The following is an 18,346-nucleotide window of genomic DNA, read 5'->3' as shown; positions in this document are numbered from 1 at the left end:
CTTTTCCTCCAGCATCTGGGTGGCCTCTCTCTATGTTTGTCCTCAGAAGTCAGTTAGATGCTGTGTGGTAAGTGGGGCAAGTGGACCCCGGGCCTGCGCTCAAGGCTGGTGGCAGCTGGTCCGCTGGTGTGGGGGTGAGTCTCTTGTGTGTTTTCACCCTTGTGCGGTTGTGCAGAGTACCTCAAGGGTGTTCACAGGTATGACTGGGGACACCAGCCTTCACTTAACTGCTCTCTGTGTCTGTGCTTCGTTATACTTAGGACTCCCAAGTCTGGACTCTACTTGGTTGAATTTCTCTAAGTAATAAATCTTCAGTTTCCATTAGTGAGAAAACAGGTGCCAGCTGCTTGCTACCAAGGGCAAGGAGGGGACCTGGGCTGATAGCTCAGGGTATGATCTGCTCTCCGGTGCCTCCGAGGGGTCCTTCCCAGGGAGCTGCAGGCCCTGAGCTCACAGCTTGCAACTGCCCCGCCATGGGGCTCAGGCAGTGGCTTCCTCTCCTCTGGCTGAATCACTTCACACAGCTCTGTTAGCTTTCCATCTTCTTATTGAAATTTGCTGGCGTCTTCTCTGCCTTTATCTTTGTTCCCATTCTCAATGTCTTTATGCCCTTTTTATTGTAGGGAGTTTTGGGATCTTGCTAGGGAATAGAGTTGTCTGTGTGCTCAGTCGTGTCTGACTCTTTGCGACCCCATAGACTGTAGCCTGTTAGGCTCTTCTGTCCATGGAATTCTCCAGGCAAGAATACTGAAGTGGGCTGTCATTCCCTTCTCCAGGGGATCTTCCCAACCCAGAAATTGAAGCTGTGTCACTTGCATCTCCTGCATTAACAGGAAGATTCTTTACCACTACACCACCTGGGAAGTGAGGGAATAAAGTTAAAACACATGTAAATAATACATCCTCAACAAGAACCCCTTGGCATCAGAGAGCTTTTGCTGTATAACAAACAATCCCAACATTTTGTGGATTAAAACAATAAGCATTTGTTTTTTCTCAAGCTTTCCTCCTGTTGCTGGGGACAGGATGGCCTGGGACAGGTGGCTGGTGGCCTGGTGTCAGCCAGGGTGCTGGCCCTGGTCTCTCACCTGCCATAGGTTAGCTCAGAGCTCAGCACAGTAGAGGATGGCAGCCCGTTCCACAAACACAGCACAAGCCCCTGCCTGCATTCCATCTGCCAGCATCCCCTTGGCCACAGCACATTCAAGGGCAGAAAAATGGGCACGACCTCCTGAAAGGAGGAGCTGCAGAATTTTACTACAGAGGGCAGGCCAAGAATCTACCACACCGCCTTTGTCACTTAAAGCCTCCACTCTGTATTTTCAGAAGATATTTTATACTTATAAAAATACTATTTTACAATAAAGGCATAATTCTAAAATTCCCGTTGGATTTTCTGTTTTACTATTCTGTGTTGTAATTATCTTCTGCATCCAGATAATGGGATATGCAGACCAATCACCTTTGGGTCCAGGGTCTGAGACTGTCTCCAGGGGGCTGAGTTTGCTTGTGTGTATCCAGAGTAGATGGAGAAGGAAATGGCAGTCCACTCCAGTATTCTTGCCTGGAAAATTCCATGGATAGACGAGCCTGGCGGGCTACAGTCCATGGGGTTGTCAAGAGTCGAGCACAACTGAGCGACTAAGCACATGTACCTTAGAACCAAGAGGATAAAAATGTGATCTGGTCACACTTGTAAAACCTACAGTTCACAATTTGGGGTTCTGTTGACACATTGTTGATTTTTAATAGAGTTATGTATATCATGCACAGATTTGCTACTTGATAGTATGGTGTAATTCACTTATTTACTTTGTTCTCACGGTTGTTTGTTTTGCAGAGAACAGACTGCAAAGCTGTGATTAGTACTGTGGAAGGCAGCTCCTTAGACAGCAATGGATTTTCTCTCCTCATCGGTTTGGTTGATGTGTATCTCCCAAGAATGTGGGTTGAAAAGCATCCAGAAAAAGAAAGCGAGGTATAGTCCTTTTTACTTAAAAGTAGGAGATACTGTTGAAAAAGTATTTTAGAATAGATCATTTAAATTTGGAAATGATTGATAATCTTGAAAAGCTAGCATTACAAAAAGAGCTCTCACCACCCCAAGATTTTACAGTTAAAAATATTCGTGATAGAGGAGATTCCCTGGCAGTTCAGTGTTTCCACAGCAGAGGTTGCAGGTTCGATCCCTAGTTGGCATCCCTGCATGTGAGAGGCACAACCAAAAAATATTTATGACATCAAGAATGAAAAATTTTTGTGGTTTCAAGCAAAGCCCCCATGTGGCATGTTTCCCCTAAAAATTGTCATTTTTACCTTTGTTATTGTTTAGTAGCTAAGTTGGGTCTGACTCTTTTGCGACCCTACGAACTGTTGCCCACCAGGCTCCTCCATCCATGGGATTTTTCAGACAAGAGTACTGGAGCTGGCTACCATTTTCTTCCTCAGGGGATCTTCCCAACCTAGGGATTGAACCCGAGTCTCTTGTGTCTTCTGCATTGGCAGGCAGAGTCCTTACCACTACACACCTGGGAAGCAATTTTTACCTTAATAGTATTTGTTGCTCAGTTGTGTCTGACTCTTTACGACCCCTTGGACTGTAGCCAGGCAGGGTCCTCTGTCCATGAGATTCTCCAGGCAAGAATACTGGAGCCGGTTGCCATTCCCTTCTCCAGGGAATCTTCCTGACCCAGGGATCAAACTCAGGTCTCTGGATAAAGGCAGATTCTTTACTGTCTGAGTCACCAGGGAAGCCCTAATTTTTTTTTTTTTTTACCTTAATCCCTACCAAAAAGAAAATGTGCCTTCATATATTACATTGGTTAGTCTGTATACTTTTTACAGCTTTTAAAACATTGATACTGTAAAAAGATACAAAATCATTTATGGCTATTAGACCATATTATGTGGCTGTTATAAATAATCTCTTCTAATTAGAATAAAAATTGAGAGCAACATTAGCAAGATGGTCAAATGAGACATCCTTTGAACTTACCCCATACAAATGGGCAACAGGTTCATGAAAAGATGTTCAGCATCACTAATCATCGAGGAAATGCAGATGAAGACCACAGAGAGGTATCACTTCACACCTGTTAGAACAACTGTTTTCAAAAAGACAAGATAAGTATTAGCAAGGAAGTGGAGGAAAGGGAACACTCGGATATTGTTTATGGGAATGTAATCTGGTGTAGCTGCTATGGGGAACAGTGTGAAGGATTCTCAAAAAATAGAACTACTAGGACTTCCCTGATGGTCCAGTGGTTAAGAATCCACCTGCCAGTGCAGGAGACAGGTTTGATTCCTGGTCCGGGAAGATCCCACATGCTACAGAGCAGCTAAACTCATGCTCCACAAATACTGAACCTGTGCTCTAGAGCCTGGGAGCCGCAACTCCTGATGCCCAAGTGCCTTGGAGCCCGTGCTCCCATCTCTGCAATGAGAAGCCCAAGCACCACAACTAGAGAAAGCCGTGTGCAGCAACCAAGATCCAGCACAGCCAAAAATAAATAATAAATAAAATAAACATTAAAAACTAGAACTACTGTATAACCCTGCAATCCCACATCTTGGTATATTTCAAAGGGAATGAAATTACTGTCTCAAATACTCACACCCCAGTGTTCATTGCCTCATTATTTATAATAAAGACATGGAAACAACCTAAGTGTCCTTTGATGGATTAATGGATAAAGAAAATTAAATATATACACATATGTGTAACACATGCAACACATATGTAATATATGTTACCTACACATACAGTAGAATATTACTCAGCTGTAAAAAATAAGGAAATCCTGCCATTTGCAACAACACAGATAGACCTTGAGAGTATCATGCTAAGTGAAACAAGTCAGACAGAAAAATACAAATACTGTATAATCTCATTTACATGTGGTGTCTAGAAAAAGCTGAGCTCACAGAAACAGAGGGTAGAATGTTGGTTGTTACCAGGGCTCAAGGGTGGGGGAGTAAAAATAAGGTGGTATTGGTCCGAGGATACTAATGTCTAGGTATAAAACAAATAATTTCTGGGGATCAAATATGTAGGATGATGACTGTAGTTAAGCATACTGTGTTGTATATTTGAAGGTTGCTAAGAGACTAAATCTTAGATGTTCTTGCTGCTGCTGCTAAGTCGTTTCAGTTGTGTCCGACTCTGTGCGACCCCATAGATGGCAGCCCACCAGGCTACACTGTCCCTGGGATTCTCCAGGCAAGAACACTGGAGTAGGTTGCCATTTCCTTCTCCAATGCATGAAAGTGAAAGGTGAAAGCAAAGTCGCTCAGTCGTGTCCGACTCTTAGCGACCCCATGGACTACAGCCTAGCAGGCTCCTCTGTCCATGGGATTTTCCAGGCAGGAGTACTGGAGTGGAGATATTCTTGCTAGCTAACCTTATTGTGGTAGTCATTTCACAGTACTATGTGCTAGATGATTGCACTGTAAATCTTGAACTTATATTATGCTGTATGTAAATCGTGTTCAGTAAATCTCAGGCAAAGTTTTAATGGAAACTAATAGTAGTTCTACTTTGAGTGTTGGTTGGTTATAAGATAAAAGGTCTGTGTGCATTTCAGTCATCACACACCACAGTGGCAGAGAGTGGACATATTCATTATTCATTCATCCTGAAGACACTTTTGATATCACAGCAATGTTCAGATATTAATTCTGTATTAGTTCTGAACCTCTCAGGGGTTTATGAGGTTCACGTTGGGAACCCCAGCTCTGACATTCGCTTTTTATTTGATCTCCTATAGGCTATCTCATTGTTGAATAAATCTTATTCTTTTTGTTTTTATAGTATTATTTTGCCTGACTAGAAAGTTTTCAGATTTTACAAGTAAATCTTTTTCCAAAAAAATTACACATTTATGCCAAATGTTGCAAATCCTAGGTACATGTATATCTTGTTTGTACCTTAGAGGGTTTTTTGAGATACTGCTGCTGCTGCTAAGTCTCTTCATTCGTGTCCGACTCTGTGCGATCCCATAGACAGCAGCCCACCAGGCTCCTCTGTTCCTGGGATTCTCCAGGCAAGAATACTGGAGTGGGTTGCTATTGCCTTCTCCTTGTGAGATACTAGGCTTGTACAAACTCAAGGGTCTTTGAAGTGCCACAGCTGAGTGTGGCTTAAAGGGGCAGGGTAAGTTGCTGAACCCTGTAAGTAGCAAGAATTAGTACCTTTTCATTCATCTTATCTGTGACGTGGGTTATTGTACAGTGGGTATGCTCCTGATGAAGTGCACACTCCTATGTACATTAGTGTGGGGTGTATCTCCCATCTGGAGGCTTAGAGGATTTTTTTTTTGCCAGCCGTTCCCACTGACAAGTGGCACACTCCCATGAGGGTCTGAGAAGTAGTGAGAAGCCATGGGCCTGAGCCCACAGAGCCTCATTGTTTAGGTTGATGATTCTCAGTGCTTTGTAACTGTCCCGACTATGAGTCCTTCGTTTGGAAAAGCTGTGGCATGAGTTTTAGAGTGAAGTTCTGGGTGCATGTAAGTAACCAGATGAACTCAAGTGATAAGAAGCACCAGCCTAGCTCCTGTTTTTCTCCCTTTAGGCCTGCATGCTTGTGTTTCAACCAAATCTTGATATTACCATCCCTGACGAAGCTGAGAGGAGTGAAGTGATTATTTGTCTTGATTGCTCCAATTCCATGGAGGGTGAGACGTTCTTGCAAGCCAAGCAGATTGCCTTGCACACACTGTCCTGTGTGGGAAAGGAGCAGAAGGTGAACGTCATCAAGTTCGGCACAGGTGAGTGCTCCGCCCTGCGCCTCCTCCAGAGCATCAGCGCATCAATGGAAAGGGGCTACTGTGACCTGTCTGTGGAGTGAGAGGCAGCACATCGAGGTTCAAGAGCAAGAACTCTGGAGCCAGGTCCCCGGCTTGAATCCCAGCTCTGCACCTGAGCCCTGGGTGTGGCCTTGGGCAGCTTACTGGAACTTGGTTCTCTCATCTGTAACAGGAGAGAAATAGTCCCTCCTCATAGTGCTATTGTGAGGGTTGAGCTCATGTATTTAAAGGAATTTAAACAATGCCTATCATATAGAAAACGCCAGATGAGTATTACTATTGTTATTGTTACCAGTTGAACTGAGTGTGAGACCCTTGGTCTGATGAGTTCGAGGGTCCAAGGATCAGGACAGAACCTCTGAAATCAGCAAGGTGGTAGAGGAGCTGTAAGGAACAGTCTCAGGAGGCACCACACGAGCCCCACTGAAGAAAGGACTGTCCCCTCCAGGTGGGGTCCAGGGGCCTTTCAGCCCCTCGGAAGGAGCAGTGTGGGGTGTGGGGACAGCCACACCCTGCTGATTCTTATTTACTGTGCCGTTTGGCGGAACAGGCAGCCCCTTCATGAAGGAGGAAGGAGCCAGGGTCTGCTGCTGCTGGTGGGGAGAGGTCAGATGAGCAGGGACATGCTGAGGGCCAGAGGGCAGCGTGGCCTGCTGCCTGGGCTGTCCCCATGTCCAGTGTCCTCCTCTGCAAGTAGTTGGCTAAGGAGCAGACTCCCCATGCGCAGCCTGACCCAGGTCCTTTTTGTTCAGTGAAGTGCATCGTTTGAATGCAATAGAATTTTTTAAAGGAGTACTGTGGTAACTTTTTTTTATGTATTAAAAATACCAACCATTATTGTTTGTTAGTGGTCAAAAAGTGAATATTTAATGGCAACATCTTACGCCAGTCTTATCACACAGGTTACAAGGAATTATTTTCGTATCCTAAGTGCATCACGAGCAATAAGACGCCCACAGAGTTCATCATGGTGAGTACCAGTAGCTGCCTCTGTCTTCTCTCCATCAGGCTTCAGTGGTCCTGCCGGGTCTTTCTCCCCAAGAAGCCCTAGTCCTCCCATTTCTGTATGCAGATGGTCTCTTTTAGTTCATTAATAAAAGTGATATTAGCTCATTAAGAAAATGGAAAATAAAAAAGAAAGAAAAAATCATTCACAGTCCCACCATCTGAATACAGTCAGCATTAACAGTTTTTAATGTTTTGCTCTGTCACCTTTCTTTCTTTTTTTAAATTGAGCAAATTGGGAATGACCAATTGTGTCCTCAGTCCAGACTAGCCGGCAATCCCAGGGGTGTTTTGATGTAATAGTTCTTTGAAAACCATAAAGAAACAAAGAAACGCCAAGTAATAATATTATAGGTACTGTGTGACATGAAATAAACTAAAAGGATCGTTGTTCCACAAATAAATCATTAGGAAAGAACTTCCTTTCGGTGACGATAACCCTCACTAAGGGGTGTGCTTCAGTAAGTGATTACAGTTGGTGGTGAAGACACCCGAAAAGGAGTAAATGATCTTTTGCTTCATTTCCTCCAGTCTGCTACACCTACCATGGGAAACACAGATTTCTGGAAGACGCTTCGATACTTAAGTTTGCTGTGCCCTTCCCATGTGTTACGGAACATCCTCCTTATATCCGACGGGCATCTCCAGAACGAGAGCCTGACCTTGCAGCTTGTAAGAAGAAGCGTGCCGCACACCAGGCTGTTCTCCTGTGGGGTCAGGTGAGCACAGGTGGGCCAGTCCCACGGGGAAAGTCAACAGGTGGGAGCTGCTTGGTGCAGAGGGGCCGGCTCTGGACTCGGCCCCAGCCGCTGCCTGGGTCGTGGAGCCTGAGCAGCTGCAGGTTAGCCATGACTCTGGGGGGACACCTTCACCCTCTCTGTGAGGTGGAGATGACAGTGGGTCTGATAGGCTTACTCTGAAAATCTCGTGAACTTGTATACATGGAAACAGCCAGCAAGCTCCACTTCAGTGTTGGAGACTGTTACTTGCATAATTGAGCCTAACCTGGAGGGCTGGGCACACCCAGGGCTGATGGTGACCCCACCCCACCCCCGGCCGCTCTGTCCCTTCCCCGCACCCCTCTGACTGCTGTCATTTTCTCACTGGCATTTGCTCACCCTGCTGTGTATAGGAATCTTTCTCTAGAAAAGCTAAAACCCACGACTTTAGGGGTTCACTCCCTCCCCATTTATAGCTAATGTTTTCGCATTGAATTGAGGATTATGGTGTAAAAATAAGGAAGACAGCGGAGAGCGGGGGCCATGCTGGCATTTGCACACAGCATGCCTGACGCTGTCCCCCTGCCCTCCCCCGCTATGAGGTCACTGTCCTGGCCAGTCCCGCTGCACAGGCGGGGGTGAGGAGGGATGTCCAGGGCTCTCCTACTCACAGTCATAGAGCAAAGGGAGCAGATCGTGACTGGGGAGGGAGGTGACCCTGAGCTTGGACACAGTTTGTCTAGTTTTTAATGTCTTTCTATGGGTTTCTTCTTCATTTTATATGTACGCATTTGTGTTCTCATGCTAACCACATTTCGTGAGTCTTCAGGAGCAGAGACTGTTTATCCCACCTGTTTAACAAGTGGTCCTCTCAGGCCCACACAGCAACCTCACTAACCCGTAAAAGCTGTAAATACATAGAGGCTCTGGCTTAAGGATTAGTAATCAGATCAGTTAGTTTTGATCACCGAAGACATACCCAGCGTTATCAATAGGCTGAAGTATATTTCCAAAATATCTTTCTTAAGCTCTTTTTCTGAAAAAATTATCCATCACTTGTCTAATATTTCAGGAGGAACTTCTCTAACAGAGTACTCTTGATTAGTTGCAGACTAATTGAGAGAAATGTAACAGAATATTGTCAATTAAATATCAAAGATTACATTTGCTGGAATGAGAGTTACTTCCTAGTTCTTTGTCATCTAAATGTGGACCAGATTTTAAGACGAAGGCTTGGTTAACTCTTCTGTCAGCCTTGACTTTAGAATCAGTTAAGGGCAACTTTGACATTCATTGAGAGTGGGTCCCAGTCACCATCTTGGTCACAAACACTCCGGGGGTTTCGCAGAATAATCTCCTCCCTCCTCCACTGAATCAGAAGCCAGAAATTTATGCTTTTTTCTCTTGTGAAAGAGACATGAGTCTTCTGATATGTGGGAACTTGGGTTACCCAGACCTGCAGATGTTTCCTACTTTCTGGCCTAAGTTTTATATCTGCCTTCAGCTGCAGAACATAACGTGTCTCCCACTGAGTCTTAAGCTGTGTCAGTATTCACTACGTGTACTTCAACATGTTTCTAAAATTCTGTTAAAACGTGAAATGTTATCAGTTCTACAGCAAATCGTCATGTCTTACGGACTCTGTCCCACTATGGTGCTGGAGTATTTGAATATTTTAACTCAAAATCCAAACATAGCTGGAAAAAACAGGTATGTGTCTCAAACATCTTATTTCAGTCTTATGTTTAAATGTGGAAATCTTATCTTCTTGGAAATCTAGTGACAGTAACTTCTGTGTTTTCATCAATGGAAAAGGGAGCTAGAAAAAGGCAAAAAGGTACCCACCTTTTTGCAACCCACCCTTAGTTACCCCTAGCCTTCCCCCCCCCCACCCTTAGTTACTGCTAGGCTTGCACAGGAAACACTCCACTGGGGCGTTCTTCTAGTTAACTTTTTTTTTTTCAATTTATGTATTATTGCATGGATGCAAGCCTTAACCATGGTTCTGACAACATGAATTCCTCTTCCCATCGCTAACCACTGATTACTATAAACCTCTGCATACTGTTTATTTTAGCCATATCGAGCCTGGCCATTTATTCCATCTTGTCATCTTGATGAGCTTCAAATTCAAAACACACACTAACCAGAGCTCTGCAGGCAGTTGTAGCTAGTGGTTTGATTTCTGCTTTATATAATATTATGGGTTGATTTTTAAAAATGAAATATTACACATTTTGCTCGGATTAATTTTTTATTGTGGCAAAATATACATAAACTTTACCATTTTCAGGTGTACAATTCATGGTTTTTAAGTGAACTCACAGTCTTGTGTAGCCATCACCATGATCTAACTCCAGAACATTTCCGTCATCCCAAACAGAAGGTCTGTCCCTAATTTTCTTTTTTTGGCTGTGCCATGTGGCGTGTAGCAATCTTAGTTTCCTGACCAGGGATCAAACCTGCACCTCTGCAATGGAAGCACAGAGTCTCAACCACTGGGGACCCAGGGAAGCCCCTCTACCCCCAGTTAAACAATGACTCCTCGCCCCTGCTCCCCCAACCCCTGGTACCCACCCTCTTCTGTCTCTGTGAACTTAGCTCCTCTAGGAACCTCATATCAGTGGAATCCAGCAATGTTTGTCTTTCTGTGCCTGGCTTTTTCATTTGGCATAGTGTTTTTGAGGTCCATTCATGTTGTAGTATATGTCAGAATTTTCTACCTTTTTAAGGCTGAAAAATATTCTATTATATGTATACACCACATTTTGTATATCCATTTATTGTCGCCAGACCCTGGGGTTGTTTCTGCCTTTTGACTGTGAATCATACTGACGTGATGATTGGTATACAAGCATGTGTTGGAGGCCCTAATTTCAATACCCAGAAGTGGGATTGCTGAGTCATGTGGTAACTGCACTTAGTGTTTTAAGAGCTGCCATACTGTTGTTCACTGGCATTTTACAATCCCACTAGCAGTGTGCCAAGGTTCCAGTTTCTTGCACATCACCATCAACACTAATTTTCACACTTTTTGATTTTATATAGCCCTCCCAATGGATGTGAATTTGTATCTAATTAAGGTTTCGATTTGTATTTCTCTAGTAACAACATCTTTTCATGTGCTGATTGGCCATTAGCATATCTTCTTTGGAGAAATGTATATTCAAGTCCTTTGCAGGGTTAATTTTTATAACTGGAATCTACTACACGACAAAGTTGTATATTGGTGTTTAATTAATAGAATAATTTTAAGATGTTTTGTGAATTTAAATTATGTGCTAGTCTATTATTAAAAATTTGACTTAGAATCCTTTTGGAAATGTACCCTGTAGCAGGAAGGAGGAGAAAAAGACAAAGAGCTACAATTCTCAAAGGACAGAATGTAAAGTCGTGTTAAGTGTTAGGTAACTATTTTCTGAATGTAACACTGAAAGAGAAATAACCCCTCTTGATAAATAGATAGAAGCCCAGATGGGTAGGATGAGTTCTCCCAGTTGCCACTCGGTCTCCGTCAAATGGCAGCAGCTGAGCACGGACGCACCCGCACCCTTGCAGGCCCCCGCCCAGGTGCAGTCCCTGTTCCACAGCGAGCGACTCCTCGTCTACGGGCTCACTCCTCACTGTACACAGGTGAGGAGCACGCAGGCTTTTTATTATGGGAACAGCAATGGGTTTTGCTAATAACTTTCTTTTTCTTTTTTCTTCCCTTTCCTTTACCCCCACGTCATAATATGCTGCACAGTTTTTCCTGGGATCACAGCGGTTGGTTAACCAAGGGCACTGGAGAGCCTCTTAATTCTCATTAAAATCACTGAAAGAATCACTGTTGAACTAACCAGGACATTATGAAGTTGAAAAACTATAAGGAATTTTTTTTCCCATTTCAGGCAACTCTACATGCACTAATTCAAGAGAGAGAGTATTCTACAGTGGTGTCAACGACTGAACTTCAGAAGACAACTGGAACGGTGAGATTAAAAATGTAAACTGTGCACTCACTGTTTTTGAAAGTTAAAATAGTTCTGTATTTTCATATTTAATGCACCACGCCCTTCCTGCATTGTTTTCTGTGTTGACATCTTAGCATCTGATGTGATGTGGAGGGTTGTCATCTCCACAAGCGAGGACACTGTCCATTGGTTTCTAAGGCAGCAGCTCTTCATCCGGGGTCTTGAGTCCAGAAGTATCCACAGGGGCATCAGTGGGCATAAATAACTGCAGTTAAACCTGGTGTTTTGTGAATGAAACCTTTAAAGGTGGTTCTCAAAGATGTGCACGTCTTCCTACAGGTTCAGTGTACCTGCAGTGCCTGGTCCTTGCCACTTACTTTAGAATACTGAGTATAACCGTACTGGATGACGAGTAAAACATTGTACATTGAGGATGTGTTTTTGTTTTTTATACTTTTGGATTAAAAGCAAATGAATTTGTAGTATTTGCATTAGTACCAAATCTGCCATAGTTAGATCTGGAAAATTCCTAAGCTGTCTGCTGTATGCCTGGAGAATTCCATGGACAGAGGAGCCTGGTGAGCTACAGTCCATGGGTTCGAAAAGAGTCAGACATGACTAAGGCAGTAACTACTACTACTATTCATAGGAATATTTACGTAACCAGACAAACCATTCCTTATTTATATCTATATAACCAGACATTGCTGTGGCTCAGTGGTAAAGAATCCACCTGCCAGTGCAGAGGACGAAGGTTTGATCCCTGGGTCGGGAAGATCCCCTGGAGAAGGAAATGGCAACCAACTCCAATATTCTTGCCTGGGAAATCCCATGGACAGAGGAGCCCAGCAGGCTACAATCCATGGGGTCACAAAAGAGTTGGACATGACTTAGTGACTAAACAACAACAAAAATAAAGCAAAGCTTTCATTTTGGCATTGAATGAAAGCACTTAACTTATTACTTGCCATGACTTATGTATAGAATTTAAGGGCATCTTTGTATCGTCTGAAAAACTGCTGAATCTCAGTGGGATTTTACCTGGGAGCAGGTCATTTTCCATAAAGTCACAATTTTTATAGTTGTCCTTCCACTGTGAATCATGGCCTTACCAGTGAAAAATGGCAGGAGTTGGAATTGTCACTTACAGGAGACATTGCCTTTAGTCCTGTTGTTTCAGCCATTTGAGGAAAGGGCGGTACCCTGGCCCTTGACTTCCTGGTGTTCTGTCTGTGGCCCCTTCAGAGTGGAGATCACAGTCAGGCCTCACAGCCCTGGGCTGGCTCTTCCATTAGAGCAGTTCACACGTGTATAGAAAATGCCAAATATAGGGACAGAATGGAGACGAGTAGGTGCCAGGACTGGAGGTGACTGCATGGCGACACGACACGAGGTTTTAATGGGAAGAAATCCCCTCCTCTGTGTTTCAGTGGTGCTCACACACTGTATGCATGTGTACTCAGTCACTTCAGTCGTGTCTGACTCTTTGTGACCCCATGGACTGTAACCCACCAGGCTCCTCTGTCCATGGGATTCTCCAGGCAAGAATACTGGAGTGGGTTGTCATGCCCTCTTCCCAGGGATCTTCCCGACCCAGGGATCAAACCCTGGTCTCCTGCATTGCAGGCAGATTCTTTACGGCTGAGCCCCCAGGGAAGCCCCCACATACAGTCTGTGAAAGTGAAAGTCGCTCAGTCATGTCCGACTCTTTGCGGCCCCATGGACTATACAGTCCGTGGAATTCTTCAGGCCAGAATACTGGAGTGGTAGCCTTTCCCTTCTCCAGGGGATCTTTCCAACCCAGAGATCAAACCCAGGTCTCCCGCATTGCAGGCGGATTCTTTACTAGCTGAATCACCAGGGAAGCCCACACACCATCTACATTAGTTAAAACTCATCAACCTGCACACCAAAGGGGTGAATTTCATTGTGTGTAAACACATCTCAATTATTTAGATGATTTCCTATGTATGACATGAATTAGAATCCTTTTTCCTTTGCTGCCTGAACAGATGATTCACAAGCTGGCAGCGCGAGCTCTGATCAGAGATTACGAAGATGGCATTCTCCATGAAAACGAAGTGAATCACGAGGTTTGCTTTTTCACGGGAAAGCCATTGTCTGTTTTTCTTGGCCTTTCTTGAGTTGCTTTACCCGTGGAAATGTGAGTGAGGATCAGCAGGTGGAAAGGGACCCCTGTCGTCATTGCTGTGTTTTCCGTGCCGGGGTGTCGGGTGCCCCGTAGTTACTTGATTTAGTTTTTAGTTAGCTCATTGAATGAATTATTGACAGAACCCTGTGATCACTGTCCCCGTCAGAGGGAGGCAAAGGAGACTCAGACGACTCCCTCAGTGCCTGTAAAGACACCACCTAGGTGCTTGTGTGTTGTAGGGTGAGTGTCTCCATCTGTGATGAAGAGGCCGGGTCTAGGGGGCTGAGCTGCCTGCGGAGCTCAGCAGAGCCAAGCCCACCTTGCCCCTCCATCACTGAGCCACTGAGGCCCTGGTAGGGGACTCCCTCTGCTATCCCATACCCAGATGACTGCTGTCAAATGATGGCTGGAGCATTAGCGCTCAGCACACTCCTCCCCAGGCAGTTGGTTCCCTCAGAGATCAGCGCCCTCCTTCCCACCCTCAGGTCAGCAGCCTTGGTCCTGCTTTGCTCAGGGTCCTTTTCCATCTGAGGGCAGCTGACCAGCCGCACCAGCAGACCAGCCTGGACCAGTCCCTCCACCTCCCGACAGCCTGGGAGCCTCATCTTTACAGTGAGAGACAGACTCACTAAGGTCTTGGCAGCTCAGCAGCCAAGCCACAAGAAGCTCATGAATATGAATCGCTCTTTCTGTACTTTAGCCTCTCGTTGAGCCCATTTTTTGCAGGAAATGGCAAGTTAGCCACTTGAGATACTTAGGTAGAGCCATCGACTCAATGTTGCATTGGAAATCCTAATTATAAAATTATCTACTTCTTATAGAAAGACAGCTTTTTGTATTATGTAGTACTCATTTAATTGGTCATATATAGCTAAATAGTGAAAAATAGGACATGATTTCATTTGTTGTTCATTATTATTCTGTCTTATTATTCATTTTTCCTAGATGAAGAAGCAAACCTTAAAATCTCTGATTATTAAACTCAGTAAAGAAAACTCTCTCATAACACAATTTACAAGCTTTGTGGCTGTGGAGAAAAGGGTATGTATTTTTAATTCATGGTCATTTTATCTATATTTGCGTGCTAAGAAGATGGCTCTTGCCTTCACTGACACTGGTGGCCCATGCGTCCATGGGCCTCTCATCCACGCAGAGCACAGGGCTCGTGTGATCTCTGCATGAGTTACCTGTGCTGTTATTTTAATGTTATAGTTGAATTAGTACACAATTAATAAAGATGAGAAATGTCAAAAGTGTAACAAATAGTTGAATATGTGAATTTTAAGATATACTACAATTTGTTACATTTTTGGCATTTCTCACTTTTATTAATTCTTGACCCTCAAAAAATAAGAGAGGCCTGGGCTCCCCTTAGCCTATGAGTGGCCCTTTCTCCTACACAGTTTGAGAGGAGAGCCCGCCAAGGCACTTGATGTAGCACCACCCAGCGGGTGCTCTGTGAAGGGGACCCTCACCCCAACCTGACCATCCTCTCTCCCAGGACACAGGATCCAGTCCGACCCCCAAACATATTCTAAACCAAACATTCGTGAGGCTTTAGAATTTATAATAATAATTTAATATGATAATGTCTGTTTTCTCTTTACCTGATTGTGATTTAATATAGGATGGTAATGAGTCACTTTCTCCTGATATTCCAAATACTTTGGAACTTATTGCCAAAGAAGACATAGATTTTCTGCCATACATGAGCTGGCAGGGGGAACAACCAGATGCCAGCAGGATGCAGGTGAGTGTTGATTACAAATCAATTGATACTGTGTGTTCATGCTTTTATGATGGTAAGGGGAACCCTTCGCTAAAATAGCACCCTTTTGATCTGTATACGCAGATACCGATGTCTGCCTGATGATGGGGAACTTTTGCACATGTTTTAAAATGCTGTTACGTTACTGAGAAAGGCTCCATTTACAAATGTAGCTATAAAGTGCAAAGAGGAACAATTGTGGTTACAGGCAAACTGTGGTTCAGGAAGCCAAAGGCCTTCCCTCTAAGAGAGACAGGCAGTTCATCCTGAAAGTAGTGATAAAAGCCTATTTAATCATCTAACTTCACCACCAATATTTATTAAAGTTTGTGGTGCTTTATGCTGTGGCCTTTGTGTCCACATAATAGAAGTTGGGAAGCACAACTTAAATAAAAACTGGAAAATGTTAGTCACTAGTTGTGTCCAACTCTTTGCAACTCCGTGGACTCCCACCAGGCTCCTCTATCCTTGGAATTCTCCAGGCAAGAATACTGGGGTAGGTTGCCATTCCCTTCTCCAGGGAAATAAAACCTGGAAGGCATATACAAAAGCAAAGAAACAAAACAGTGGTAGTAAGACTCTGGAGTATCCAAGTTAAAGAAGTAAAACTGCCAATATTTAAGGATTTAAAATCCAAGGGAAAAAATTTATGTGCTTCCAAGGTGGCCCTAGTGCTAAAGAACCTGCCTGCCAACACAGGAGACATAAGAGACACCAGTTTGATCCCTGGGTCAGGAAGATCCCCTGGAGGAGGGCATGGCAACTCACTCCAGTATTCTTGCCTGAAGAATCCCATGGACAGAGGTGCCTACAATTGGTGGGCTACAGTCCATGGAGTTGCAAAGAGTCTGACACGACTTGGCAACTAAAGAACAAAATGTAAAGGATACTGGCTAGCTAAAACAACTTTGAAAAGGAAGAAGAGGTTGGAGGCCTTACACCCACCATCTGATATCTTACTATAAAGCCACAGTAAGTAGGAAAGTGTGGTATTAACATAAAATGGACATCTAGACCATTGGAACAGTGTGGAGAATCTAGAAATATATCCAGATATATAGGGCCAATTGTCTCCAGAGGTACCAAGGTTATTCAGTGGGGGAAAACGATCTTTTCAAAAAATGATTCTGAAAAGATTGTATAGTCATGTACCAAAAAACAAAACAAAACCCCTCTACCCTTAGCTCACTCCATATAAAAAGATTGACTGATTATTGGCTTGAATGTAATAACTGAAACCTGAATTTCTGGGAAGAAAACATAGGAGAAAACCTTAATGAACTAGGGTTGTACAAAACTTTCCTAAATTTAAAGAACAAACTACAAAAAAAATTGGTTAACTGGACTTTATTAATATCAAAAACTTTTATTTTTCAGAAGACACTGTTAAGAAAATGAAAGGGCAGACCACAGACTGGGAGAAAATGTTTGCAAAACATATCTGACAAATATGTTTATCTAAAATATATAAAGAAATCTTACAATCCGATAATAAGAAAACAACCCAGTAAAAAAAATAAGCAGAAGATCATTTTAGAAAACTTTCAGTTTCTTAAAGAGTTAACTATGCACCTATCATTTGACCCAGCCAAATGAAATGAAAGTATATGTTTACACAAAGACTTGTGCATGAGTATTCATTGCGGCTTTACTTGTAGCAGCCAGAAGTTGGACACAACCATCAGGAGATAAATGAATAAACAAATTGTGGTACAGCCTTACAAGAGTAACTACTCAGCAGTAAAAAGGAGAAATAGTGTTAGTCTCTCAGCCGTGTCTGACTCTGCAACCCAATGTACTATAGCCTGCCAGGCTCCTTTGTCCATGGAATTCTCCAAGCAAGAATACTGGAATGGATTGCCATTCCCTTCTCCAGAGGATCTTCCCGACCCAGGGATTGAACCCAGATCTTCTGCATTGCAGGCAGATTCTTTACCACCTGAGCTACAGGGAAGTCCTGTAGCTCAAAAAAAGGTTAAAAAGGAGAATTAACCATTGATATATACAACAACATACATACATGTCAGGACAGTTATACTGAGTAAAAGTCAAACAAAGAATGGAAGCTGTAAGCTTCCATTGACACAAAATATGTGCAAACCAATCTGAAGTTACAGAAAGCAAGGAGGAGGAGTGAGATGGATCACAAAAGGGCACACTAAAGGAATGTGTGCTGAATATGTCATTCCCCTCATTGTGACAATGGTCTCAGGGATGTTTATTTATTCCAGAACTCATCACTCTAAGATAAAGCTGTGTATGTCAATTATACCCAAATAAATCTATTTTGAATATATAATTCAATTAAGTTCAGTTCAATTCAGTCACTTAGTCGTGTCCAACTCTTTGCGACCCCATGAACCGCAGCACGCCAGGCCTCCCTGTCCATCACCAACTCGAGGAGTCCACCCAAACCCACATCCATTGAGTCGGTGATGCCATCCAACCATCTCATCCTCTGTCGTCCCCTTCTCCTCCTGCCCTCAATCTTTCCCAGTATCAGGGTCTTTTCAGATGAGTCAGCTTTTCTCATCAGGTGGCCAAAGTATTGGAATTTCAGCTTCAACATCAGTCCTTCCAATGAACACCCAGGGCTGATCTCCAATTAGCTCTAACCAAATTGCCTTTTTGCGTGTCCAACTCTCTGTGGCCCCATGGACTGTAGCCCATCAGGTTCCTCTGTCCGTGGAATTTTCCAGGCAAGAATACTGGAGTGAGTTGCCATTTCCTACTCCAGGGGATCTACCCAATCCAGAGATCAAACCTGCCTGTCTTGCATCTCCTGCATTGGTAGGCAGATTCTTTATCTCTAGCGCCACCTGAAAGCCCAGGTTGCCTCTACATAGGTTATATCAGTTCTCTCTCCCATCAGCAGCACTTGAGAGGCTGTTACTTTATTCTCTCTTTAACCCAGTATATTATTCAAATTTTTGATCTGTACA

At 43.6% G+C, this 18,346-nt stretch overlaps 1 protein-coding gene across 3 annotated transcripts in view; it reads left to right on the top strand.

Moving 5' to 3' along the window:
• PARP4 (poly(ADP-ribose) polymerase family member 4) overlaps nucleotides 1-18,346 on the top strand; it is a 70,211-nt gene that overhangs the window by 34,695 nt on the left and 17,170 nt on the right. For all 3 annotated transcript variants that reach the window (XM_043891541.1, XM_043891542.1, XM_043891540.1), the window contains 10 exons: nucleotides 1,841-1,978; nucleotides 5,573-5,768; nucleotides 6,710-6,777; nucleotides 7,344-7,531; nucleotides 9,142-9,241; nucleotides 10,994-11,164; nucleotides 11,422-11,502; nucleotides 13,497-13,577; nucleotides 14,582-14,677; nucleotides 15,264-15,386. In XM_043891541.1, the coding sequence (XP_043747476.1) occupies nucleotides 1,841-1,978; nucleotides 5,573-5,768; nucleotides 6,710-6,777; nucleotides 7,344-7,531; nucleotides 9,142-9,241; nucleotides 10,994-11,164; nucleotides 11,422-11,502; nucleotides 13,497-13,577; nucleotides 14,582-14,677; nucleotides 15,264-15,386 (1,242 nt within the window). The remainder of the gene's footprint in view (nucleotides 1-1,840; nucleotides 1,979-5,572; nucleotides 5,769-6,709; nucleotides 6,778-7,343; nucleotides 7,532-9,141; nucleotides 9,242-10,993; nucleotides 11,165-11,421; nucleotides 11,503-13,496; nucleotides 13,578-14,581; nucleotides 14,678-15,263; nucleotides 15,387-18,346) is intronic.

This window comes from Cervus elaphus, chromosome 30 (genome assembly GCF_910594005.1).
Source record: "Cervus elaphus chromosome 30, mCerEla1.1, whole genome shotgun sequence".
Taxonomy (NCBI): Eukaryota; Metazoa; Chordata; class Mammalia; order Artiodactyla; family Cervidae; genus Cervus; species Cervus elaphus.
Note: the sequence above shows the minus strand (reverse complement) of the source record. Positions and strands in the feature narration are given on the sequence as shown.